At 44.1% G+C, this 20,446-nt stretch overlaps 2 protein-coding genes across 2 annotated transcripts; one reads left to right on the top strand and one right to left on the bottom strand.

Moving 5' to 3' along the window:
- LOC112216941 (DNA/RNA-binding protein KIN17) lies at positions 1-7,329 on the top strand. The gene is made up of 12 exons (XM_024377102.2): positions 1-227; positions 518-612; positions 787-830; positions 959-1,081; positions 1,178-1,362; positions 2,671-2,719; positions 2,837-2,894; positions 3,017-3,134; positions 3,246-3,365; positions 6,348-6,447; positions 6,586-6,686; positions 6,830-7,329. The coding sequence occupies exons 1-12, from the start codon at positions 114-116 to the stop codon at positions 6,890-6,892; spliced, it is 1,170 nt and encodes a 389-aa protein (XP_024232870.2). The 5' UTR covers positions 1-113; the 3' UTR covers positions 6,893-7,329.
- LOC112216940 (inter-alpha-trypsin inhibitor heavy chain H2) lies at positions 7,328-20,336 on the bottom strand. The gene is made up of 20 exons (XM_024377100.2): positions 19,916-20,336; positions 19,603-19,632; positions 18,983-19,021; positions 17,849-18,021; positions 17,624-17,728; positions 17,238-17,400; positions 16,740-16,976; positions 16,506-16,622; positions 16,124-16,292; positions 15,796-15,921; positions 15,434-15,615; positions 15,030-15,215; positions 11,956-12,095; positions 11,610-11,782; positions 11,351-11,485; positions 8,799-8,912; positions 8,514-8,715; positions 8,191-8,363; positions 7,912-8,023; positions 7,328-7,695 (listed from the first exon to the last, which is right to left on the bottom strand). The coding sequence occupies exons 1-20, from the start codon at positions 20,006-20,008 to the stop codon at positions 7,545-7,547; spliced, it is 2,820 nt and encodes a 939-aa protein (XP_024232868.2). The 5' UTR covers positions 20,009-20,336; the 3' UTR covers positions 7,328-7,544.
- Positions 20,337-20,446: the final 110 nt, after the last annotated feature.

Below are 20,446 nucleotides of genomic sequence, written 5' to 3'. Positions count from 1 at the left end.
CCCACGGAAGCGGCAGATTTTTAGGAGGAAGGAGAAGTGCATAACAACGTTTAAACGTGTTCGAGGCTTATTTCGAATTTAAATAATTTATATGTAGACGATTATTATTTGACATGGGGAAAGAGGGTTTTCTAAGCCCAAAGGCGATCGGGAATAGGATCAAAGCAAAAGGTCTTCAAAAATTGCGATGGTATTGTCAAATGTGCCAGAAACAATGTCGAGACGAGGTAAGAAAGATGGCTAGCTAAGTTAGCTATCTAACGTCATGTAGCGTAGCGTTTGGAATATTTGCTAGTAGGTGCAAGCCAAATGTTGCAAGCGTTCCTAAACGACCAACTCGTTGGGACAGAATGTAAATTAACCATGTAAGTTAGCGAGCTAGATAGACTGTATTGTCCTCAGGAAAGTAACGTTAGATTTCGATCAGGGATGTCAGAAGTTAGGTTCTACACACTAACGGTAACGCCCGGGACAAGAGCCAGTTTAGGTTGAACTAGCTTTCCCTTTCCGCCCATAGAATGGCTTCAAATGCCACTGCATGTCCGAGTCCCACCAGAGACAGCTGCTGCTGGCCTCGGAGGACCCCAACAAGATCATGGACAACTTCTCACAGTGAGTCCATCTGCATTTACTTAGGTCTGGCTGTTGGTATGTCGTGTTCTATAACACTGTCTCCAAAAAAATGTTAAAATGACTTGTCAATAATGGTGTGATGATGAGTCAGGGGAGGTGTTCCACCAGTGGATTTATTTGCTTTCTCCTCTCTCCACTCTTCCTCTCACCAAGGGAGTTCAAGAATGACTTTATTGAGCTGATCAGAAGACGCTTTGGTAAGATTTGATTTGTTCTGAAACTATATATTATAAGTGCATGCAATATTACACTAGCTACTTATGAAGAGACTGTAAGACAAACTTCAACCTGACTGAATCTCTCTCTCGCTCTCTCCCCCCTCCAGGAACCAAGCGAGTGCAAAACAACATTGTCTATAACGAGTACATCAATGACCGAGAGCATGTCCATATGAACTCCACCCAGTGGGAGACTCTCACTGAATTCACCAAGTGGCTGGGGAAAGAGGGTACTGTCACGCTCATACCCCTTAGAACAGAAGTTATGTGTGTTTGTCTGTGTCTGTCTGATCCCTGACATTGCTGTGCCTGATGACTTCTCCCAGGTTTCTGTAAGGTGGACGAGACACCCAAAGGCTGGTACATTCAGTACATCGACCGCGACCCAGAGACCATCCGGAGGCAGGAGGAGCTGGAGAAGAAGAAGAAGCAGGACCTTGATGACCAGGAGCGCAGTGCCAAGTTCATAGAGGAGCAGGTCCGCCGGGGCCAAGGAGGCAGGGAGCCAGAGGTGAGAGAGTACCACTACTGCCCTCCTCTGACTAGGAGGTCATATTATACTCGGGTGTCTGCTGAGCAGGGACTGGCCAAGGGTTCTGTTTACCAAGGATGGAATGATTCACTGATACGCATCGGCACCCGGTACAAATGTTTAAGATACAGTGTATCATAAAATCAATTTTTTAATTATACAAACCCCCAGTTCACTGGCGTTTTTTAAAAAAGACCTCTAATCTTTTGTGACTGAATGTATGTGTCCTTTCCTTCAGTAGCCTATCTAACTAAGCATGTCAATTCATATGACAGTCATTGATCTCCAAGTCAGATAACAGGGTGGCAGGTAGCCTAGTGGTTAGAGCGTTGGGCCAGTAACCCAAAGGTTGCTAAATCGAATCCCCAAGCTGACAAGGTCTGACATCTGTCGTTCTGCCCCTGAACAAGGCAGTTAACACACTGTTCCTAGGCCGTCATTGTAAATAAGAATGTGTTCTTAACTGACTTGCCTAGTTTAAAAAAAACAACTGTGCACAGAGCAGCTCTCACCAACGAGAGCCTATCTCTGATCTAATATTCGTATATCTGTGCGGCACAATCAGCATTCAAATGCTTGTAAAATGTCTTTCGCAATTCTGAATCTTAGGCTTTATTAGTTGGGTGACAACCAATATAATTTGTTGAGTCATTGTTACCACTGTAGGAAATTGTTTTATTCGAGTTGTATAGGCTACCGGAGTGGACACAACTCTCATCTTTCTGATTGCACATCTAACTTCTGATTGGGGCTTTTCGATTGCCAGGTTCACCTTAAAGCACTGACCGCCAAAACTATTTATTTTGTCATTTTTACATGAACAGGTTAAAGTTGTAATTTCATAAACATTTTGCAAGCTGCAATGTAGGCCTGTGGTCGGAGCGGGAGAAGAGGTAGCTCACCTGTGTAATGTTCCAAATGTTCACAACCATTCCATTTTGAGACGGGGGTGAAATCCAAAGCTGTGTTATATTCATTTGCTATTTCAGCTAATTACTAAAGAGAAATATTGACATTTTACTAGCAAAAAATGACAAATTAATAAGTAGGTGAATGAGATTTCAAAATTGAGGGGACAAAAAGCATAAATTCCTCTCCTAATCAGATAGTGGTCAGTCTGCCCTCTGGCTCAGCTCAGGCGCCTACACACACCATACATCATTCTCACGCACACACAGCTCAGAGATGTAATCTCCGACAGAATTCACATCCCTGCTGTTCAGCAAAGATACTGTTTACCTATGACATGTCATGGAATCATAACAATCTGTCCCTCTTTTTTTTCAGGAAGCACCAGTTTTCACTGAGTTGAAGCGAGAAAGTGAAGAAGAGAAAAGTATTTTATTTTTATTTTTTATATAGATAGCTCATGATGCGTTTGGTCAGGAATTATGCTGATTACACCGTTATGCCCGCTCTTCTCTCACTGGTTATATTTTTGATTATATTTCAGTTACCTTCAATCTGGCCAAGGGCTCCTGTTCCTCTGCGGATGGCCCATCTAAAGCCAGGTACAGTAACCTGGATCTCAGTAAGAATGACTCACCGTCATCAATAGCAATGCAAAACCGCAAAAGTAAATGACTGTGGGGATTTCACTCTGATTAACACTGTGTCTACCTTTTCCCCTTAGTGTGGCCCTGGGTCCCAGTGCCCTGAAGGCAGCAGGATCAGGGAAAAGGAAAGATGCGCCCTCCACCTCAGAAGCCAAAGAGAAGAAGAAGAAGTCGGCCCTGGATGAGATCATGGAGGTACGGTAGTGTTTCCAGTTCTCCCTCTCAGCTCTGACTTGATGCACTGTCAAGTTAACTCTGTGTTAAACACGTGCGCATGTAACCCTTTGTGAGCTGTGTTGTGTTCAGATGGAGGAGCAGAAGAAGAGGTCTGTGAGAGCGGACCACTGGCTGCACCCCGGCATCGTAATCAAAGTTGTTACCAAGAGACTGGGGGAGAAATACCACAAGAAGAAAGGAGTCGTCAAGGTAACACATTAGTTTCACACATGGTGGGTGATTGGGCCAGTTTTGTGTTCTAAGTAGCTTATAAGAGGTTTATAGTCAATAGAAGAATATCATACAGTTGAAGTTGGAAGTTTACATACACCTTAGCCAAATACATTTCAACTCAGTTTTTCACAATTCCTGACATTTAATCCTAGTAACAAATCCCTGTCTTAGGTCAGTTAGGATCAGTTAAGAATGTCAGTTAAGAATGTGAGATGTCAGAATAATAGTAGAGAGAATTATTTTTTTCAGCTTTTATTTCTTTCATCACATTCCTAGTGGGTCAGAAGTTTACATACAATCAATTAGTTTTGGTAGCATTGCCTTTAAATTGTTTAACTTGGGTCAACCGTTTCGCGTAGCCTTCCACAAGCTTCCCACAGTATGTTGGGTGAATTATGGCCCATTCCTCCTGAAAGACCTGGTGTAACTGAGTCGGGTTTGTAGAGCTCCTTGCTCACACATGCTTTTTCAGTTCTGCCCACAAATTCTCTATGGGATTGAGGTCAGGGCTTTGTAGTGGCCACTCCAATACCTTGACTTTGTTGTCCTCAAGCCATTTTGCCACAACTTTGGAAGTATGCTTGGGGTCATAGTCCATTTGGAAGACCCATTTGCGGCCAAGCTTTAACGGCCAAGCTGATGTCTTGAGATGCTGCTTAAATATATCCACATCATTTTCTTTCCTCGTGATGCCATCTATTTTGTGAAGTGCACCAGTTCCTCCTGCAGCAAAGCACCCCCACAACATGATGCTGCCACCCCCGTGCTTCATGGTTGGGATGGTGTTCTACGGCTTGCAAGTCTCCCCCTTTTTCCTCCAAACATAACGATGGTCATTATGGCCAAACAGTTCTATTTTTGTTTCATCAGACCAGAGGACATTTCTCCAAGAAGTACAATCTTTGTCCCCATGTGCAGTTGCAAACCGTAGTCTGGCTTTTTTATGGCAGTTTTAGAGTAGTGGCTTCTTCCTTGCTGAGCGGCCTTTCAGGTTATGTTGATGTAGGACTCGTTTTACTGTGGATATAGATACTTTTGTACCGGTTTCCTCCAGCATCTTCACAGGGTCCTTTGCTGTTGTTCTGGGATTGATTTGCACTTTTCGCACCAAAGTACGTTCATGTCTAGGAGACAGAATGCGTCTCCTTCCTGAGCGGTATGACGGCTGCGTGGTCCCATGGTGTTTATACCTGCGTACTATTGTTTGTACAGATGAACGTGGTACCTTCAGGCGTTTTGGAAATTCCTCCCAAGGATGAATCAGACTTGTGGAGGCCTACCAAAAAAGATTCTGAGGTCTTGGCTGATTTCTTTTGATTTTCCCATGATGTCAAGCAAAGAAGCACTGAGTTTGAAGGTAGGCCTTGAAATACATCCACAGGTAAACCTCCAATTGACTGAAATGATGTCAATTAGCCTAAAAGAAGCTTCTAAAGTCATGCCACCATTTTCTGGAATTTCCCAAGCTTTTTAAAGGCACACTTTGTGTCAACTTAGTGTATGTAAACTTCTGACCCACTGGAATTGTGATACAGTGAAATAACATGTCTGTAAACAATTGTTTGAAAAATGACTTGTGTCATGCACAAAGTAGATGTTCTAACCGACTTGCCAAAACTGTGGTTGAAAAACTAATTGTAATGACGCCAACCTAAGTGTATGTAATCTTCTGACTTCAACTGTATGTACAGTGCCTTGCGAAAGTATTCGGCCCCCTTGAACTTTGCGACCTTTTGCCACATTTCAGGCTTCAAACATAAAGATATAAAACTGTATTTTTTTGTGAAGAATCAACAACAAGTGGGAGACAATCATGAAGTGGAACGACATTTATTGGATATTTCAAACTTTTTTAACAAATCAAAAACAAATCAAAAACTGAAAGATTGGGCGTGCAAAATTATTCAGCCCCCTTAAGTTAATACTTTGTTTTCCATCCATCTTCCCATCAATTTTAACCATCTTCCCTGTCCCTGCTGAAGAAAAGCAGGCCCAAACCATGATGCTGCCACCACCATGTTTGACAGTGGGGATGGTGTGTTCAGGGTGATGAGCTGTGTTGCTTTTACGCCAAACATAACATTTTGCATTGTTGCCAAAAAGTTCAATTTTGGTTTCATCTGACCAGAGCACCTTCTTCCACATGTTTGGTGTGTCTCCCAGGTGGCTTGTGGCAAACTTTAAACAACTTTAAACAACACTTTTTATGGATACCTTTAAGAAATGGCTTTCTTCTTGCCACTCTTCCATAAAGGCCAGATTTGTGCAATATACGACTGATTGTTGTCCTATGGGCAGAGTCTCCCACCTCAGCTGTAGATCTCTGCAGTTCATCCAGAGTGATCATGGGCCTCTTGGCTGCATCTCTGATCAGTCTTCTCCTTGTATGAGCTGAAAGTTTAGAGGGACGGGCAGGTCTTGGTAGATTTGCAGTGGTCTGATACTCCTTCCATTTCAATATTATCGCTTGCACAGTGCTCCTTGGGATGTTCAAAGCTTGGGAAATCTTTTTGTATCCAAATCCGGCTTTAAACTTCTTCACAACAGTATCTCGGACCTCTGAGACTATCACAGTGCAGGTGCATTTATACGGAGACTTGATTACACACAGGTGGATTGTATTTATCATCATTAGTCATTTAGGTCAACATTGGATCATTCGGAGATCCTCACTGAACAGCAAACTGGAGAGAGTTTGCTGCACTGAAAGTAAAGGGGCTGAATAATTTTGCACGCCCAATTTTTCAGTTTTTGATTTGTTAAAAAAGTTTGAAATATCCAATAAATGTCGTTCCACTTCATGATTGTCTCCCACTTGTTGTTGATTCTTCACAAAAAAATACAGTTTTATATCTTTATGTTTGAAGCCTGAAATGTGGCAAAAGGTTGCAAAGTTCAAGGGGGCCGAATACTTTCGCAAGGCACTGTATTTAGGCTAACAGTTGTTGTGTGTTGTAGGAGGTGCAGGATAAATACACGGCCGTAGTGAAGATGATTGACTCAGGGGACAAACTGAAACTAGACCAGAGTCACCTGGAGACGGTCATCCCTGCACCAGGTAACCTAGTTCTCGCCATGGTTACACACGTCCACAGGAAATTGATCATTTTCAAACTGTACATTTGACTTGATATCTGTAATCTGGCCTGTTATATTACCAAATCGAATAATCAAGTCTAACTCATCTGTCCCACAGGTAAACGGGTCCTGGTTCTGAATGGTGTGTACAGAGACACAGAGGCCCTACTGGACTCCATAGACGAGAGAAAGTTCAGTGCCACCCTCACACTTGACTCGGTAAGGACCAGGCACAAAATGGCTCTCGTCATGCATCAGTTTCTAACGTTTGGTGATGGAATAGACGTTTGGTGTGGCAACTGCTTTGGGATGATATGAATGGTTCTTATTTTCTCATACAAGGGTGTGTTTTTCTTCCTCAGGGTCGGATGAAAGGGAGGAGGGTGGACGGGATCGCCTACGAGGATTTCTCCAAAATGGCCTGATCTATCATGACTTCCGTTACATGACAGCGTAACCCAAGAGCCCCTACCCTTCCACTGAGAGGCCCATCAGCTGAGAGACTCTACTGTGTCAGAGTTACCCTCTGTAAATATCCCAGAATGCATTTTCTATGGAGGTATCACTTCCTGAGTTAGCTGAGTAATGATTGGGGGGGGGTTGTATTTTTATTTTGTATTGTTATTAAATGGTTCTCTACGAATACATTTTAATGTTGTAATATTACTTATTGAATGAAGTACAACACAATTGACCTATGTATTGATTGAAAAACATTTGTATTTTGCCATGTAAGATGAGGTCTGAGAAATACAACAGTCATTGGAATGTTCTGGTTAAGACGTCTGTGTGTGTGTGTCCATAAAGTTCAAAGCCGACAGTGTAGTCTTCATGAAAATAAAGAAACATTCACACAGCTATACATACTGATACTGCTTTTTTATAACCTGTTGTAAAGAGAGAGAGTTGTCAGACAGAGCTGTGATATGAAAACAGGTAATAACACATATGTGTCTAGTCAAATTGGCTCCATATGTGTGTCTCCTGTACCTGTGGACTAGGATATCCATTATAACTATGCCCTGTCTCTTGCTGCCTGGGTTACATGGTACCCCTGTGTGCCTTGCGATTGGTCGCTCAGAGCGGGAGCGGCAGGAAGCTGTCGAGTCGCGGGACGATGTAGTTGGCGTAATGGCCATCGATGAAGCCTTTGCCACTGTTGTGGATGAACCAGCAGAAGACGTCAGATCCACGTTTCTTATCCCGCCTGTAGTCCTTCTGCCAGCCCCTGTCACACACGTGGAATAGTTACAACCTCGTCTACAAGCCTCGTCGTGTTAGCACTCACATGCACTGTGTCCCACTGTGATATGGTGGAAGGATTGCCTCAACAGAGATGAAGTTTACTGACTTGAGTATGTGTGACATGCTGATGTTATTCCTATAGTGGTGTGTGTGGTTTACCTGGCAGCAGGGATGTGCATAAGAGAGTGTGTGTTCTTACCTGGTGACGACCAGCTTGTTGCCCTTCACCTCCATGGTGGCCTCCTTCTTCAGAGGGTCAGCTCCCTGGTGCAGGTTAAACACCCTCACCTCTGGCTCCTGGCCAAACTGACCTACAAACACACACACACATAGGTCAGTGAAACCTAGTGAAGTAGGCTGTAATTGAATATAGGGATACTGATGCAGGATTCACTATAAGGGTGATGTAGGGTATCTTGTCACTATATGTCAACTCATGTAATTAGCTTATAGCATTATTGTATTCTTGGTGACCTACCTATAAGGCCGTGGGCCTGAGAGGAGTACTGGTTGTTGTTGGGGATATAGAGGCCCAGGAAGTCCACGTGGGTTGGGTGTTTCTTCCACACACGATGTAGCAGCACCATCACAGTGATCTTGTCATCCACCGTCACCATCACCTTGGAGTCCTTCACTATGGAAACCTTCACCCTGAAACACACAGGGATCATAGCATGTGGTTCAAACAGGAAACCGTGTACTTTTGAAATGTACTTTTTTACCTTACCACAGTAAAACAGGCTGATGGTGCCTGACCAGCGGTTCGTGTGTGTCTATGTGTGCGGGCGTGCATGTTCCTACCTGTCCTGGGTGATGTCGGCCGTGGCTCCCCAGGTGAAGGAGTGGTTGTTCCTGCCGTCAGTCAGGTCGATACGGTCGGTGGTGACTGACACCCTGATGCCGTCAGGCTGGTAGAACACTGATATGGTGCCAAAGTACGTGTTCACCTTCTCCTTCTCCTCCACCCTCTTAGAGCCAACCAGCTGGCCATTCACCACCACACCTAGAGGACAACGAGGGTGGAGGATAGAGTTAAGAGGACACAAGCACAGACACACACATTTTTGCAACCACACACACACATACCTGCACCGGGGTCTGACACCAGATTGAGGATGTGTCCAGGCTCTGAGTCGATGTTGAAGCAGACGTCCATGTTGTTTTTAGGCAGGTGGATGATGAAGTGAGGGTCGTTCTCCACTGTCACACAGAAAACACACAGACAGACAACCGTTACTATGGTGACATAATGGACATGAGAGTATTACCCACTGCAAAATTGCCAGGTAGGGAGGTAGGTGATATTGATGGCCCAATGCAGCTGTTTTTATCTCAATTTGAAATGATTTCTGGGAACAATTAAGTAACTTACTGTGATTGTTTTCAATTAAAATGGTCAAAAAGAAACAAAAATAGTTACATATGGACAGAACCAAAACAAAATATCTAATGATTCTGTCTCTTTGCAGCAAAATCTGCACTACTGGGATAGTTGTATCCCCCATATGTATAACATTCTATTTAAATTGAAAAACTCTGCATTTTGAATCCAGTGTTGTTTTCTGTATCAGTTCATAAACCATGTGCCATGGAATCAATACATCGAAAATCTCTTCCCAACTATTTTGCAAATCTACATGGCACAGCTGTCATTTTTTGGGTCCTAAAATGAAACTGGTATACTTTTTTATTTATCACAATTTTCTTTAGCCAATTTTGGTCTTTAATGCAGGGCCGACAGACAAGTTCCTTATTTCCTCCCCCTGCCACTAGCCTCTACCATTTTTGTGGTAATGCTGTAATTATTTGGTTGTAATTTTGAGCACAGCAGACATTTCCACATATTTTTGTTAGCTGCATGTGTGACATAACTCCACCAGTCCTATTTAGGATATCATTTACAAAGATTATACCTTTTTTAAACATTCTTTCCAAAAAAAACATGTTTTATCAATTAGTATATTTGAATTTAACCGTAATATTTGTTCTGTCTTTTCTGAAATTGCAACCCAACTTTCTATTGCTTGTTTTAAAAATAGCGATATTTTGGAGATTATTTAATTTCCAAATGACTGAAAGTGAGGGAAAAAGGCCATTCTTGAACATGAGGTAAGACATCCTTACTAATCTGATAGAGAACCAGTTTGGATTTAAGTACAACTTATGAATGACTGAAGCCTTTATTGAGAGGTCTAATATTTAATCATTATTGTCCTCCGAATTCATATTATTTATATAAATAGGCCCATTTAATTTGGTCTGGCTTGCCGTTCCAAATAAAATGGAATATTCTTTGTCCATATAACTTTAAAAACAAGTTGCTATGTAAACAGTAGTCAAGGCCATAAGCAAATAGGTAAACTGGGATATGACTAGAGTTAATGAGGGTGATTTTTCCACAATAGACAATAGACAGGTTCCACAGTATCAAGATCTTATCTATTTTGCTAACTTTCTATTAAAATGCATTGTAACGAGATCATTGCTTTTTTTCGGGATATGAATACCAAGTATGTACACTTCACCATCAGACCATTTTATTGGTAAACTACACGCTAATGTAAAAGTTGTCTTTTTTTGTGATCCAATGCATAATATGGTACACATCATCATTTGGTTGTAATCCAGAGAGGTTAAAAAAAGTATCTAGATCATCTATTAGGCTGTGGAGGGATCCAAACTGTGGATTTAAAAGAAAACATGAATTATCAGTGTACAAGGACACCTTTGTTTTTAAGCCCTGGATTTCTAGGCCCTTGATATTATTGTTGGATCTGATTTTAATATCTAACATTTCGATGGCCATTGTTTTACTCCTCTTGACAGCTTAAAACTTTCTGAGAATTAGACATTATTGACTATTTTACACCTAGGGTTGAAAATTGAAATATTCCAGGCATTTATATATAAATTCCAGTCGTACTTTGTTAAAAGCCTTTTCAAAGTCAGGTATGAATAGCGGGCATGGTTTCCCAGATCTTTCGTAGTGTTTTATTGTTTCCAGTTTCCAGTACTTGTCTTATATTATCTCCAATGTATTGTCCATAAACCTGTCTGATTAGGATGAATAATATCCGACAATAACTTTTCAATTCTAAGTGCTATGCACTTTTCTAGAATCTTTGCATTACAACACTGAAGTTTAAAAAAAAAACTTTTTAGCAAAATGCAATTTCTCAAGCAAGAATTTAGCTAGGACTGTCTGGGAGTGGTCTGAGAGAGGGGCCTAATTGGAGGAGCCTAAAGGGAGGGATGTGTAACCTGAAAACTAGCTGTTATAGGCAGAGAGGAGTGCAAACTCTCTTTGTTATTGGTCTATTAACTTATATCGCCTGGTGATGTCACCAGGCAGTCCAAAAACCCCACCCAGCAAAACCAGCTGAAATTTCAGGCAGACTTTTCAAACAGCTCTTTCACTAACAGTGCATTATCATAATATTCACAATTGGACAGCATTATTCCAACCTCATAGTGTGGAAATATAAAACACAGGATATTCACGTTTTTGTCCACACTGCCCCTTTAAAACACAGTGTATAGCTCTGTGTGAATTATTACGTATGGTGATATGGAGAGGTAGAGAAGTATTATACTGTAGCACAGATGTGTATAGAGGTGTGTGTGTGTGTTATGGTCACCTATGGTGATGTGATCTGGTAGGGGCCTCTCGGCGTGGCTAGGGGGGGCAGGGGTGGTCATCTGGACCCAGAGGGGGATGCTGTGAACCATCTGCACTGGAGTCCTTTGTCTGGGACCAACCATACCAGATCCTCCTACATACACACACACACACACACACACACACAGCGAGTTTGGGATAGCTTCATTCACTCTCTTGTACTCATGTACATTTACAAGCCCCAAGAAGGGGGGACTCAGGTGATTTTGATCAGGCACCTGCACAGCAGCCCTGTTTGGGGTCCCTAGGGGAGTCAGCGAGCAGCCTCTCCTTGGCCTCCTCACTCTCCACCAGTAGGGCAGTGAGGGGCGTGACAAACTGGTGCTCCACAGCCAGGGTCAGGATCCTCTGGGTGATCTTCCTCTTCTTACCAGCAGTGGGGGCCAGGGACCTGCAGGGAACAGGGATATAACATTCACAAAACATTACTCTGTATGTTTATTCATGCTCTATAGTCTGTGTCAAAGTGCTGGCTATTTATAGCACAATCTTTTTATTCACTCCTTAGATTGAAAATAACGATGTGTTTAACTCTCTCTCTCTCCCTTTGTCCCTCTCTCTCACCTCTCGGCCAGTAGCTGGTTGACAGTGATGTAGGCCCACATCTGTCTGGCGAAGCCAGTGAAGGCATGCTGCTGCTGGGCCAGCGCAGCGTCTAGCTCCAGGTAGTCTGCTTCAGTCTGTAGGGACAGGTCCAGACGATCCTGGGAAGAAGAGTGGGACAGAGAGAGGGTAGGACACAGGTGAGTGTGTGTACCTGTGCATATGTGTGTGTATGCAGTGGTGTAAAGTACTTAAGTAAAACCTTTTGAAAGTACTACTTAAGTAGGTTTTTTGCGGTATCTGTACTTTACTTTACTATTTATATTTTTAACAACTTTTACATTTACTTCACTATGTTCCTAAATAATAGTATGTACTTTTTACTCCATACATTTTCCCTGACACCAAAAAGTACTTTTTACATTTTGAATGCTTTGCAGGACAGGAAAATTAAAAATTCCCCCACTTATCAAGAGAACATCCTTGGTCATCCTTACTGCGTCTTATCTGGACTCACTAAACAAAAATGTTTGTTTGTTAATTATGTCTGATTGTTGGAGTGTGGCTATCTGGTTTGGTTTATATAAGCAATTTCAAATGATTTATACATTTCCTTTTACTTTTGATACTTAAGTATATTTAAAACCAAATACTTTTACTCCAGTAGTATTTTACTGGGTGACTCACTTTACCTCGAGTCATTTTCTATTAAGGTATCAAATCAAAGTTTGTCACGTGCGCTGTATTTCTTTATTTTTGACATTTATTTAACTAGGCAAGTCAGTTAATTAAGAACAAATTCTTATTTTCAATGACAGCCTATGAACAGTGGGTTCAGGGGCAGAACAACAGATTTGTACTTTGTCAGCTCGGGGGTTTGAACTTGCAACCTTCCGGTTACTAGTCCAACGCTCTAACCACTAGGCTACCCTGCCATCCCGCCCATAAAACAGGTGTAGACCTTAAAGTGAAATGCTTACTTACAGGCTAAGGTATGTGTGTGTGTGTGTGTGTGTGTGTGTGTGTGTGTGTGTGTGTGTGTGTGTGTGTGTGTGTGTGTGTGTGTGTGTGTGTGTGTGTGTGTGTGTGTGTGTGTGTGTGTGTGTGTGTGTGTGTGTGTGTGTGTGTGTGTGGAAAGTAAAGAAATAAAACAACAGTAAAAAGACATTTGAAAAAAGAGTAGCAAGGCTGTATACACAAACCTGTTAGTCAGGCTTATTGAGGTAGTATGTACATGTAGGTATCGTTAAAGTGACTATGCATATGTGATGAACAGAGAGTAGCAGAAGCGTAAAAAGAGGGGTTGGCGGGTGGTGGGACACAATGCAGATAGTCCGGGTAACCATTTGGTTACCTGTTCAGGAGTCTTATGGCTTGGGGGTAAAAACTGTTGAGAAGCCTTTTTGTCCTAGACTTGGCATTCCGGTACCGCTTGCCATGCGGTAGTAGAGAGAACAGTCTATGACTGGGGTGGCTGGGGTCTTTGACCATTTTTAGGGCCTTCCTCTGACACCGCCTGGTGTAGAGGTCCTGGATGGCAGGCAGCTTTGCCCCAGTGATGTACTGAGCCGTACGCACTACCCTCTGAAGTGCCTTGCGGTCGGAGGCCGAGCAATTGCCGTACCAGGCAGTGATGCAACCGGTCAGGATGCTCTCGATGTTGCAGCTGTAGAACCTTTTGAAGATCTCAGAACCCATGCCAAATCCTTTTACTTTCCTGAGGGGGAATAGGCTTTGTTGTGCCCTCTTCACGACTGTCTTGGTGTGTTTGGACCATTCTAGTTTGTTGGTGATGCGGACACCAAGGAATTTGAAGCTCTCAACCTGCTCCACTACAGCACCGTCAATGAGAACGGGGACGTGCTTGGTGCTCCTTTTCCTGTAGTCCACAATAATCTCCTTTGTTTTGGTGACATTGAGGGGTTGTTATTCTGGCACCACCTGGCCAGGTCTCTGACCTCCTCCCTACAGGCTGTCTCGTCGTTGTCGGTGATCAGGCCTACCACTGTTGTGTCGTCAGCAAACTTAATGATGGTGTTGGAGTTGTGCCTGGCCATGCAATCGTGGGTGAACAGGGAGTACAGGAGGGGACTGAGCACGCACCCCTGGGGAGCTCCAGTGTTGAGGATCAGCGTGGCAGATGTGTTGCTACCTACCCTCACCACCTGGGGGTGGCCTGTCAGGAAGTCCAGGATCCAATTGCATAGGGAGGTGTTTAGTCCCAGGATCCATAGCTTGGTGATGAGCTTTGAGGGTACAGCATTCTCACATAGGTGTTCCTTTTGTCCAGGTGGGAAAGGGCAGTGTGGAGCGCAATAGAGATTGCATCATCTATGGATCTGTTTGGGCGGTATGCAAATTGGAGTGGGTCTAGGGTTTCTGGGATAATGGTGTTGATGTGAGCCATTACCAGCCTTTCAAAGCACTTCATGGCTACGGACGTGAGTGCAACGGGTCTGTAGTCATTTAGGCAGGTTGCCTTTGTGTTCTTGGGCACAGGGACTATGGTGGTCTGCTTGAAGCATGTTGGTATTACAGACTCAATCAGGGACATGTTGAAAATGTAATTGAAAACACCTGCCAGTTGGTCAGTACATGCCCGGAGCACCCGTCCTGGTAATCCTTCTGGCCCCGCAGCCTTGTGTATGTTGACCTGTTTAAAGGTCTTACTCACGTTGGCTACGGAGAGCGTGATCACACAGTCGTCCGGAACAGCTGATGCTCTCATGCATGCCTCAGTGTTGCTTGCCTCGAAGTGAACATAGAAGTGATTTAGCTCGTCTGGTAGGCTCGTGTCACTGGGCAGCTCGCGGCTGTGCTTCCCTTTGTAGTCTGTAATAGTTTTAAGCCCTGCCACATCCGACGAGCGTCGGAGCCGGTGTAGTACGATTCAATCTTAGTCCTGTATTGATGCTTTGCCTGTTTGATGGTTCGTCGCAGGGCATAGCGGGATTACTTGTAAGCTTCCGTGTTAGAGTCCCGCACCTTGAAAGCGGCAGCTCTACCCTTTAGCTCAGTACGAGTATGACTTTTGGGTACATTTTCCACCACTGTGTGTATGAGTGTGCATGCGTGCATGTGTATGTATGACTCACAGCGAATGCGGTGGTGAAGCTGTTAAGAGTAGTGGACTCAGAGGGCAGCACCTTCCCAGCCACCACCAGCTCTGAGCCACTGAAGTACTTGTCAAAGTGGTTCTGGGTGACGTCAGAGACAGAGTCCTCTGGGAACTGAACCGTGATCTTCCTCAGGAGGGGAGACGAGACCTGGCTGTAGAACCGCTGGAGGGGAGAACGGAGGAGGGAGGTCAGAGATGGTGGTGAGAGAGGCAGTGAAGATAGAGTGTTTACACAAGAATAGGAGGAGAATTCAGAGGAGAGGTAGTCATACAAAGGGGATGAACAGAGGGAAGGGAAGGAGGAGGAGTAGTGATGCAACTATATGCAGGATTAGGGAGAGAAGAATGAATGGGAGTTTTAGGGACAGAGGTCTGTCGTACCCGTATCTGATCTGAGGCGTCGTGGCTGGTGTAGATCCTCTGGGCCACGCCCCTATTCTCCATGGCGATGCGTTCCAGGAAGTCGTAGTCGACATCGAAGCCGATGCCCAATGAGAAGAGAGAGAACTCCTCCCTCATGACCTTCTTCACATTCTTCTGGATGGCGCTGAGCTTGATCTCTCCTACAGAGAGAGGGAGAGATGGTGGATGACGGTAGCATAACAGTATGAAGGGCAGTACACCACTAGAGGTTATTAGATGGGGCGTGAGGGGGAAAATGAAGGGGGGTGAAGTGGTATGAGGTGGGTGATGAAAAGTCAGTCCGTGTCAGTTTTGGGATCAGCAGCAGTGTGATGTCTCACCGACAGTGGGGTCTCCATCAGACACCAGCATGATCATGGAGACGGAGCGTGGGTCGATCATGCCCTGATTGGACGCCTTCACCAGCATCTGCACCGCCCTCATCAATGCCTCGTTGATATTGGTGCCTGGATCGGGTCAAAGGGCAGTGAGAGCCAATCAGATACACATCCAGACAACCTTTCGTTATCTACCACTCTGTCCTCTCGTCCTCTTTCCTCTGTCTCTCCCCATTACTTAAATCCATGCAACCTTCTACTTCCTTATAATCCTCCACATCTCTCTCTTTCTCTGTCGCTCTCTTTCTTTCATCCCTCCCTTCTCTCTCACCTCCGTTGGGTTTGATGTTCTGGATGTATTTCTTGGCCTCAGCCACCTGTATGGTGCTTCCTGGAACCAGCTCCTCACTCCAGCAGCGCACGTTGTGGTTGAAGTCAACTATGCTGAAGTAGTCATCCAATGTCAGGTCATCCAATATGGTCTGCATAGCCTCCACAGTCTGAGAGAGAGAGAGAGTTATCGAGCAAGAGAGAGAGCGATAAAGTCATAAATGAGATTGGACAGTCATTTCAGTGCAGTTTCACAGAATACCCACACGAGGGCGGTGTTGCATTTGTCAGGCAGGCTCTGCCGGTTGTGAGAGAAGAGAAGATGTACGACTGATGGGGCACAGATTGACCCCTGTGAGTTTTTCTATGGTTACGTCACACACCTGCTTCATCTTGACTCCCCACATAGATCCACTGACGTCAATGACGAACACAATGTTTTTCGGGAGGGGGGAGAGATTGGCCGGGGCGAAGAAATGCACAAAATGCCCATCAGAAACCTAGGAGAAACATTGAAATAACAGTGACCAATACTTCCTGTCTTACATTTCTGTTACAAAGTAAAGTGACACAAAGACTGTGTTACTACATTTGTTTCTGTCAGTGTGTGTACCCACATGTAGTTCCCCGGCATTGCTGTCTCTCAGGACGTCGTATTTGACGGTAAAGATGCCATCGATAGCGCTGGTGGTGCAGTTCTCGCACTTCCTCTGCTGCTGGAGCGAGGGCTTGAACACCACGTGTGCCTTGTCCTTCGAGGAGGTGAGTTTGGCCATGCCGCTGAAATGCTCTCCCAAGGTGTTCGGTGTCTCCACAGAGGCGATGCCGTTGGGCTCATAGATATACACATCCACCTGCAGAGAGACAGGGAGAAGGCCCAAAATATACTGACACAGAGGCACTGACCTATCAAATACAGTCGTTAAATACCACACACAGGAACGCACACACACACACACACACACACACACACACACACACACACACACACACACACACACACACACACACACACACACACACACACACACACACACACACACACACACACACACACACACACACACACACACACACACACACACACACACACACACACAGGTAAGCTCTCTCACCTGGAACTGGGGCACCAGGCGTCCAGGCTGCAGGTATAGTGAGTGTTCATAGAAGCCCAGCTTCCTCTGCATCATTTCCTGGTAGTGCAACTCAAACTCTATCTTACTGCCGGGAGGCACGTGGACCTCTGTCTTAAAGGTCTCCATGTCCTGGGAGTTAGCCCTGTGGTGTAGGATTACCAGCTCTAAAGTCAGTCACAGGACACTAGAAAGGTCTTATGCAACAACAATGTTTGTTACACACAGCATAGACCATTATGAATGGCATAGATTTCATAGGTCAAAAAATGGGTGGGAACCCATTTCCCTGTATTGTCCAAGATGTCATTCTTCAGTATAGCTACACTAAATACTATGGCCATGGTGCACTGTGGGCTGTACCGTACCTGACGAGGCCTGCAGCCTTCCCTCTGGCTCTAGCCTGAGCGTAGAGGTTCCTAGCCACAGTCTTCTCCTTCACTGAGCCCACAAACATGATCCCATTCACATTCCTAAAAACAGCACACAACATAGTCCACAGCTCTGTCCATTAAGTCGAGGATTGTATTTCAGTGTGATTGTGATTGAAATTTGAGATTGTGCTTTTTATTCTGATTGAGACGGTTGCTCACATGGTGAAGTTGGTGATGAAGGCTCGTTTGGGGATCTGGACGTTGAAGCCAATGCTCTGGGCATTTGGACCAGAGTTGACCACAGAGCTCTTGACCGTGGTGTGGCAGAACCGCGACGTGATGCGGCTCTCCACCTTGTAGCTCTTAACCGTGATGTCATCACCCCGGATGGCCTACATAGGGAGGTGGAGAACGTGAGACTGACTTTGGCTGTGATGTCATCGACTAGGGACAAGTGTCGTTGCATAGGAACTGTGAGTCAAGCTCTCTACAGCTTTACATCTAAACCACATAAAACAAGTGGTTTAGGGACACTTCTTTTTCCCATCTACAAATCTGAATATCTGACTGAAAAATGAATAGGAAACATGTTTCTTTGGAGTATCTACTTATACACTGAGTATAAATAACCTTAAGAACACCTGCTCTTTCCATGACACAGACTGACCAGGTGAATCCAGGTGAAATCCTTATTGATGTTACTTGTTAAATACATTTCAATCAGTGTAGATGAAGGGGAGGAGACCAGGTTAAAGGATTTCTAAGCCTTGAGACAATGGAGATATGGATTGTGTGTGTGTGCCATTCAGAGGGTGAACGGGCAAAGCAAAATATTTAAGTGCCTTTGAACAGAGTATGGTAGTAGATGCCAGGCGCAGCGGTTTGTGTCAAGAACTGCAACGCTGCTGGGTTTTTAAAACTCAACAGTTTCCTGTGTGTATCAAGAATGGTCCACCACCCAAAGGACATCCAGGCAAATTGACACACCACCGTGGGAACCATTGGAGTCAACATGGGCCAACATCCCTGTGGAATGCTTTCGACACCTTGTAGAGTCCATGCCACAAGGAATTGAGTCTGTTCTGAGGGTAAAAGGGCAACTCAATATTAGGAAGGTGTTCTTAAGGTTTGGTATACTCAGTGTATAACAGGCTGAGAATTCTGAGAAAGAAAGAGACACATTTTACCACAGAAACGTTAAATGGATGTAGCAACTGCAGAGTGAAGTCAATAACCTGTCTGTCAGCGGATTCTCTTCAAACAGGACCATTGATTAGTAGATAAGAGGACTAAACTCTGCCACAGTGGACAGAGGGGTCGAACATCAAGCAGAGACCAGAGAGAGAAACCTACCTCAAAGTCTTCCTGCTCCTCACTGGTCAATATCGCCCTCTGGAAACACACAGAAACAATCAGCTCTGTACCAATCAATCAAGCTAATGTATTTTATAAATCTATTTTTACATCAGCAGTTGTCACAAAGTGCTTTACAGAAACCCATTCTAAAACCCAAAATAGCAAGCAATGTGGATGCAGGAGTATCTGTACTGTCCCATAACTGCCCTCAGAGAGAAATGTTTCATACGTAACAGTAACTATAGGTAGGTGGTCATGGCATAACAATTCTATACACATTCTAAATAAAAATTCTGAATTGTCAGTAAGCCTTATAGGACTGTCATTGGGTTCAATCCATTGACCTCTCCATAACCCCTTTATCAATAGTTCAGAGGTCAATGAAGCAGACTGCTTGCTTTTTTACATGTTTTTGGTATTCTATTTCTGTAACTGGGCAAAAACAAAAACCCACCTCAAGACAGGATCATTTCCCTCATAATATGTTGCATTATTGAATCAATGTCATATTGAATATAAGAAGATTATTAAGGATTGTGAATAGCAAACTATGACATTACATAACATTAATTCAGACAAATTGTTTGGGAAAAAAGAAAAGAAGAGTTTCATCTCACCTTAAATCGTCCATGTTGTTTCTCTAATGACTGGTAGAACAAAAGAGCCGTTTGTAAAACAGAGAATAAAAGTTGTGCATTAATCAGTCACATGAACGTCGCATAAAATATAGTTCTGTTAAAGGAACGTTATCAAAAAACACATTTGACAGAGAGAAGGCTGTTTCTACACACATTTGTATTTGTATTTTTAGGGCTCCCCATTAGCTGCAGCTACTCTTCCTGGGGACCATCAGCATTAAGGCAATTAAGACACATCTATAAAACAATCTCGTTATCGTATAACAGTTAATATTGAAAAATATGAACTCACCGTTTCCGTCTCCCACTCGCCCTCGACCACAAACTCAAAGCAGTGGGTCTGGTGTAGGGCCAGCAGGCCTAGGAGGAGAGCCAGGCGTCTCATGGTTCCAGGCCTGTATGTGTTGCCTGAGGTTTAACACTCCCAGATATAGTCCTTCAGCCGGGACCCAAGAGGCAGCAGAGAGATCCCAAAAATAAGGGTTAAAAATCCACCGAGTGCTGATAGACGCTTGGCCCCAGTCAATATTTGTTGTGTTTCACGTATCCCGGAGAGGGAAACTTTGAAACTTGACCTGCCGTGTAGGAGGGTAAACACAGCATATTTGGGATCATACAGGTTCGGTTTACGGCTGGATTTCTCGTTGATTTATGTAGGCCTAAAGTCTGCAACACGCCCAGACAATCAGAACTGGGTTTCCAATGCTGGTATGTACACATTTAAACACTGGCATGCTGTAGCAGTAGTTGCCTCTCTCTATGTGATCATAATAATACCTGTGGGTTGGCCACGTGCAGTGTAGCTAACGTTTGGACTTTAGAC

Source organism: Oncorhynchus tshawytscha, linkage group LG17, assembly GCF_018296145.1.
Source record: "Oncorhynchus tshawytscha isolate Ot180627B linkage group LG17, Otsh_v2.0, whole genome shotgun sequence".
In the NCBI taxonomy this organism is placed as follows: Eukaryota; Metazoa; Chordata; class Actinopteri; order Salmoniformes; family Salmonidae; genus Oncorhynchus; species Oncorhynchus tshawytscha.
Note: the sequence above shows the minus strand (reverse complement) of the source record. Positions and strands in the feature narration are given on the sequence as shown.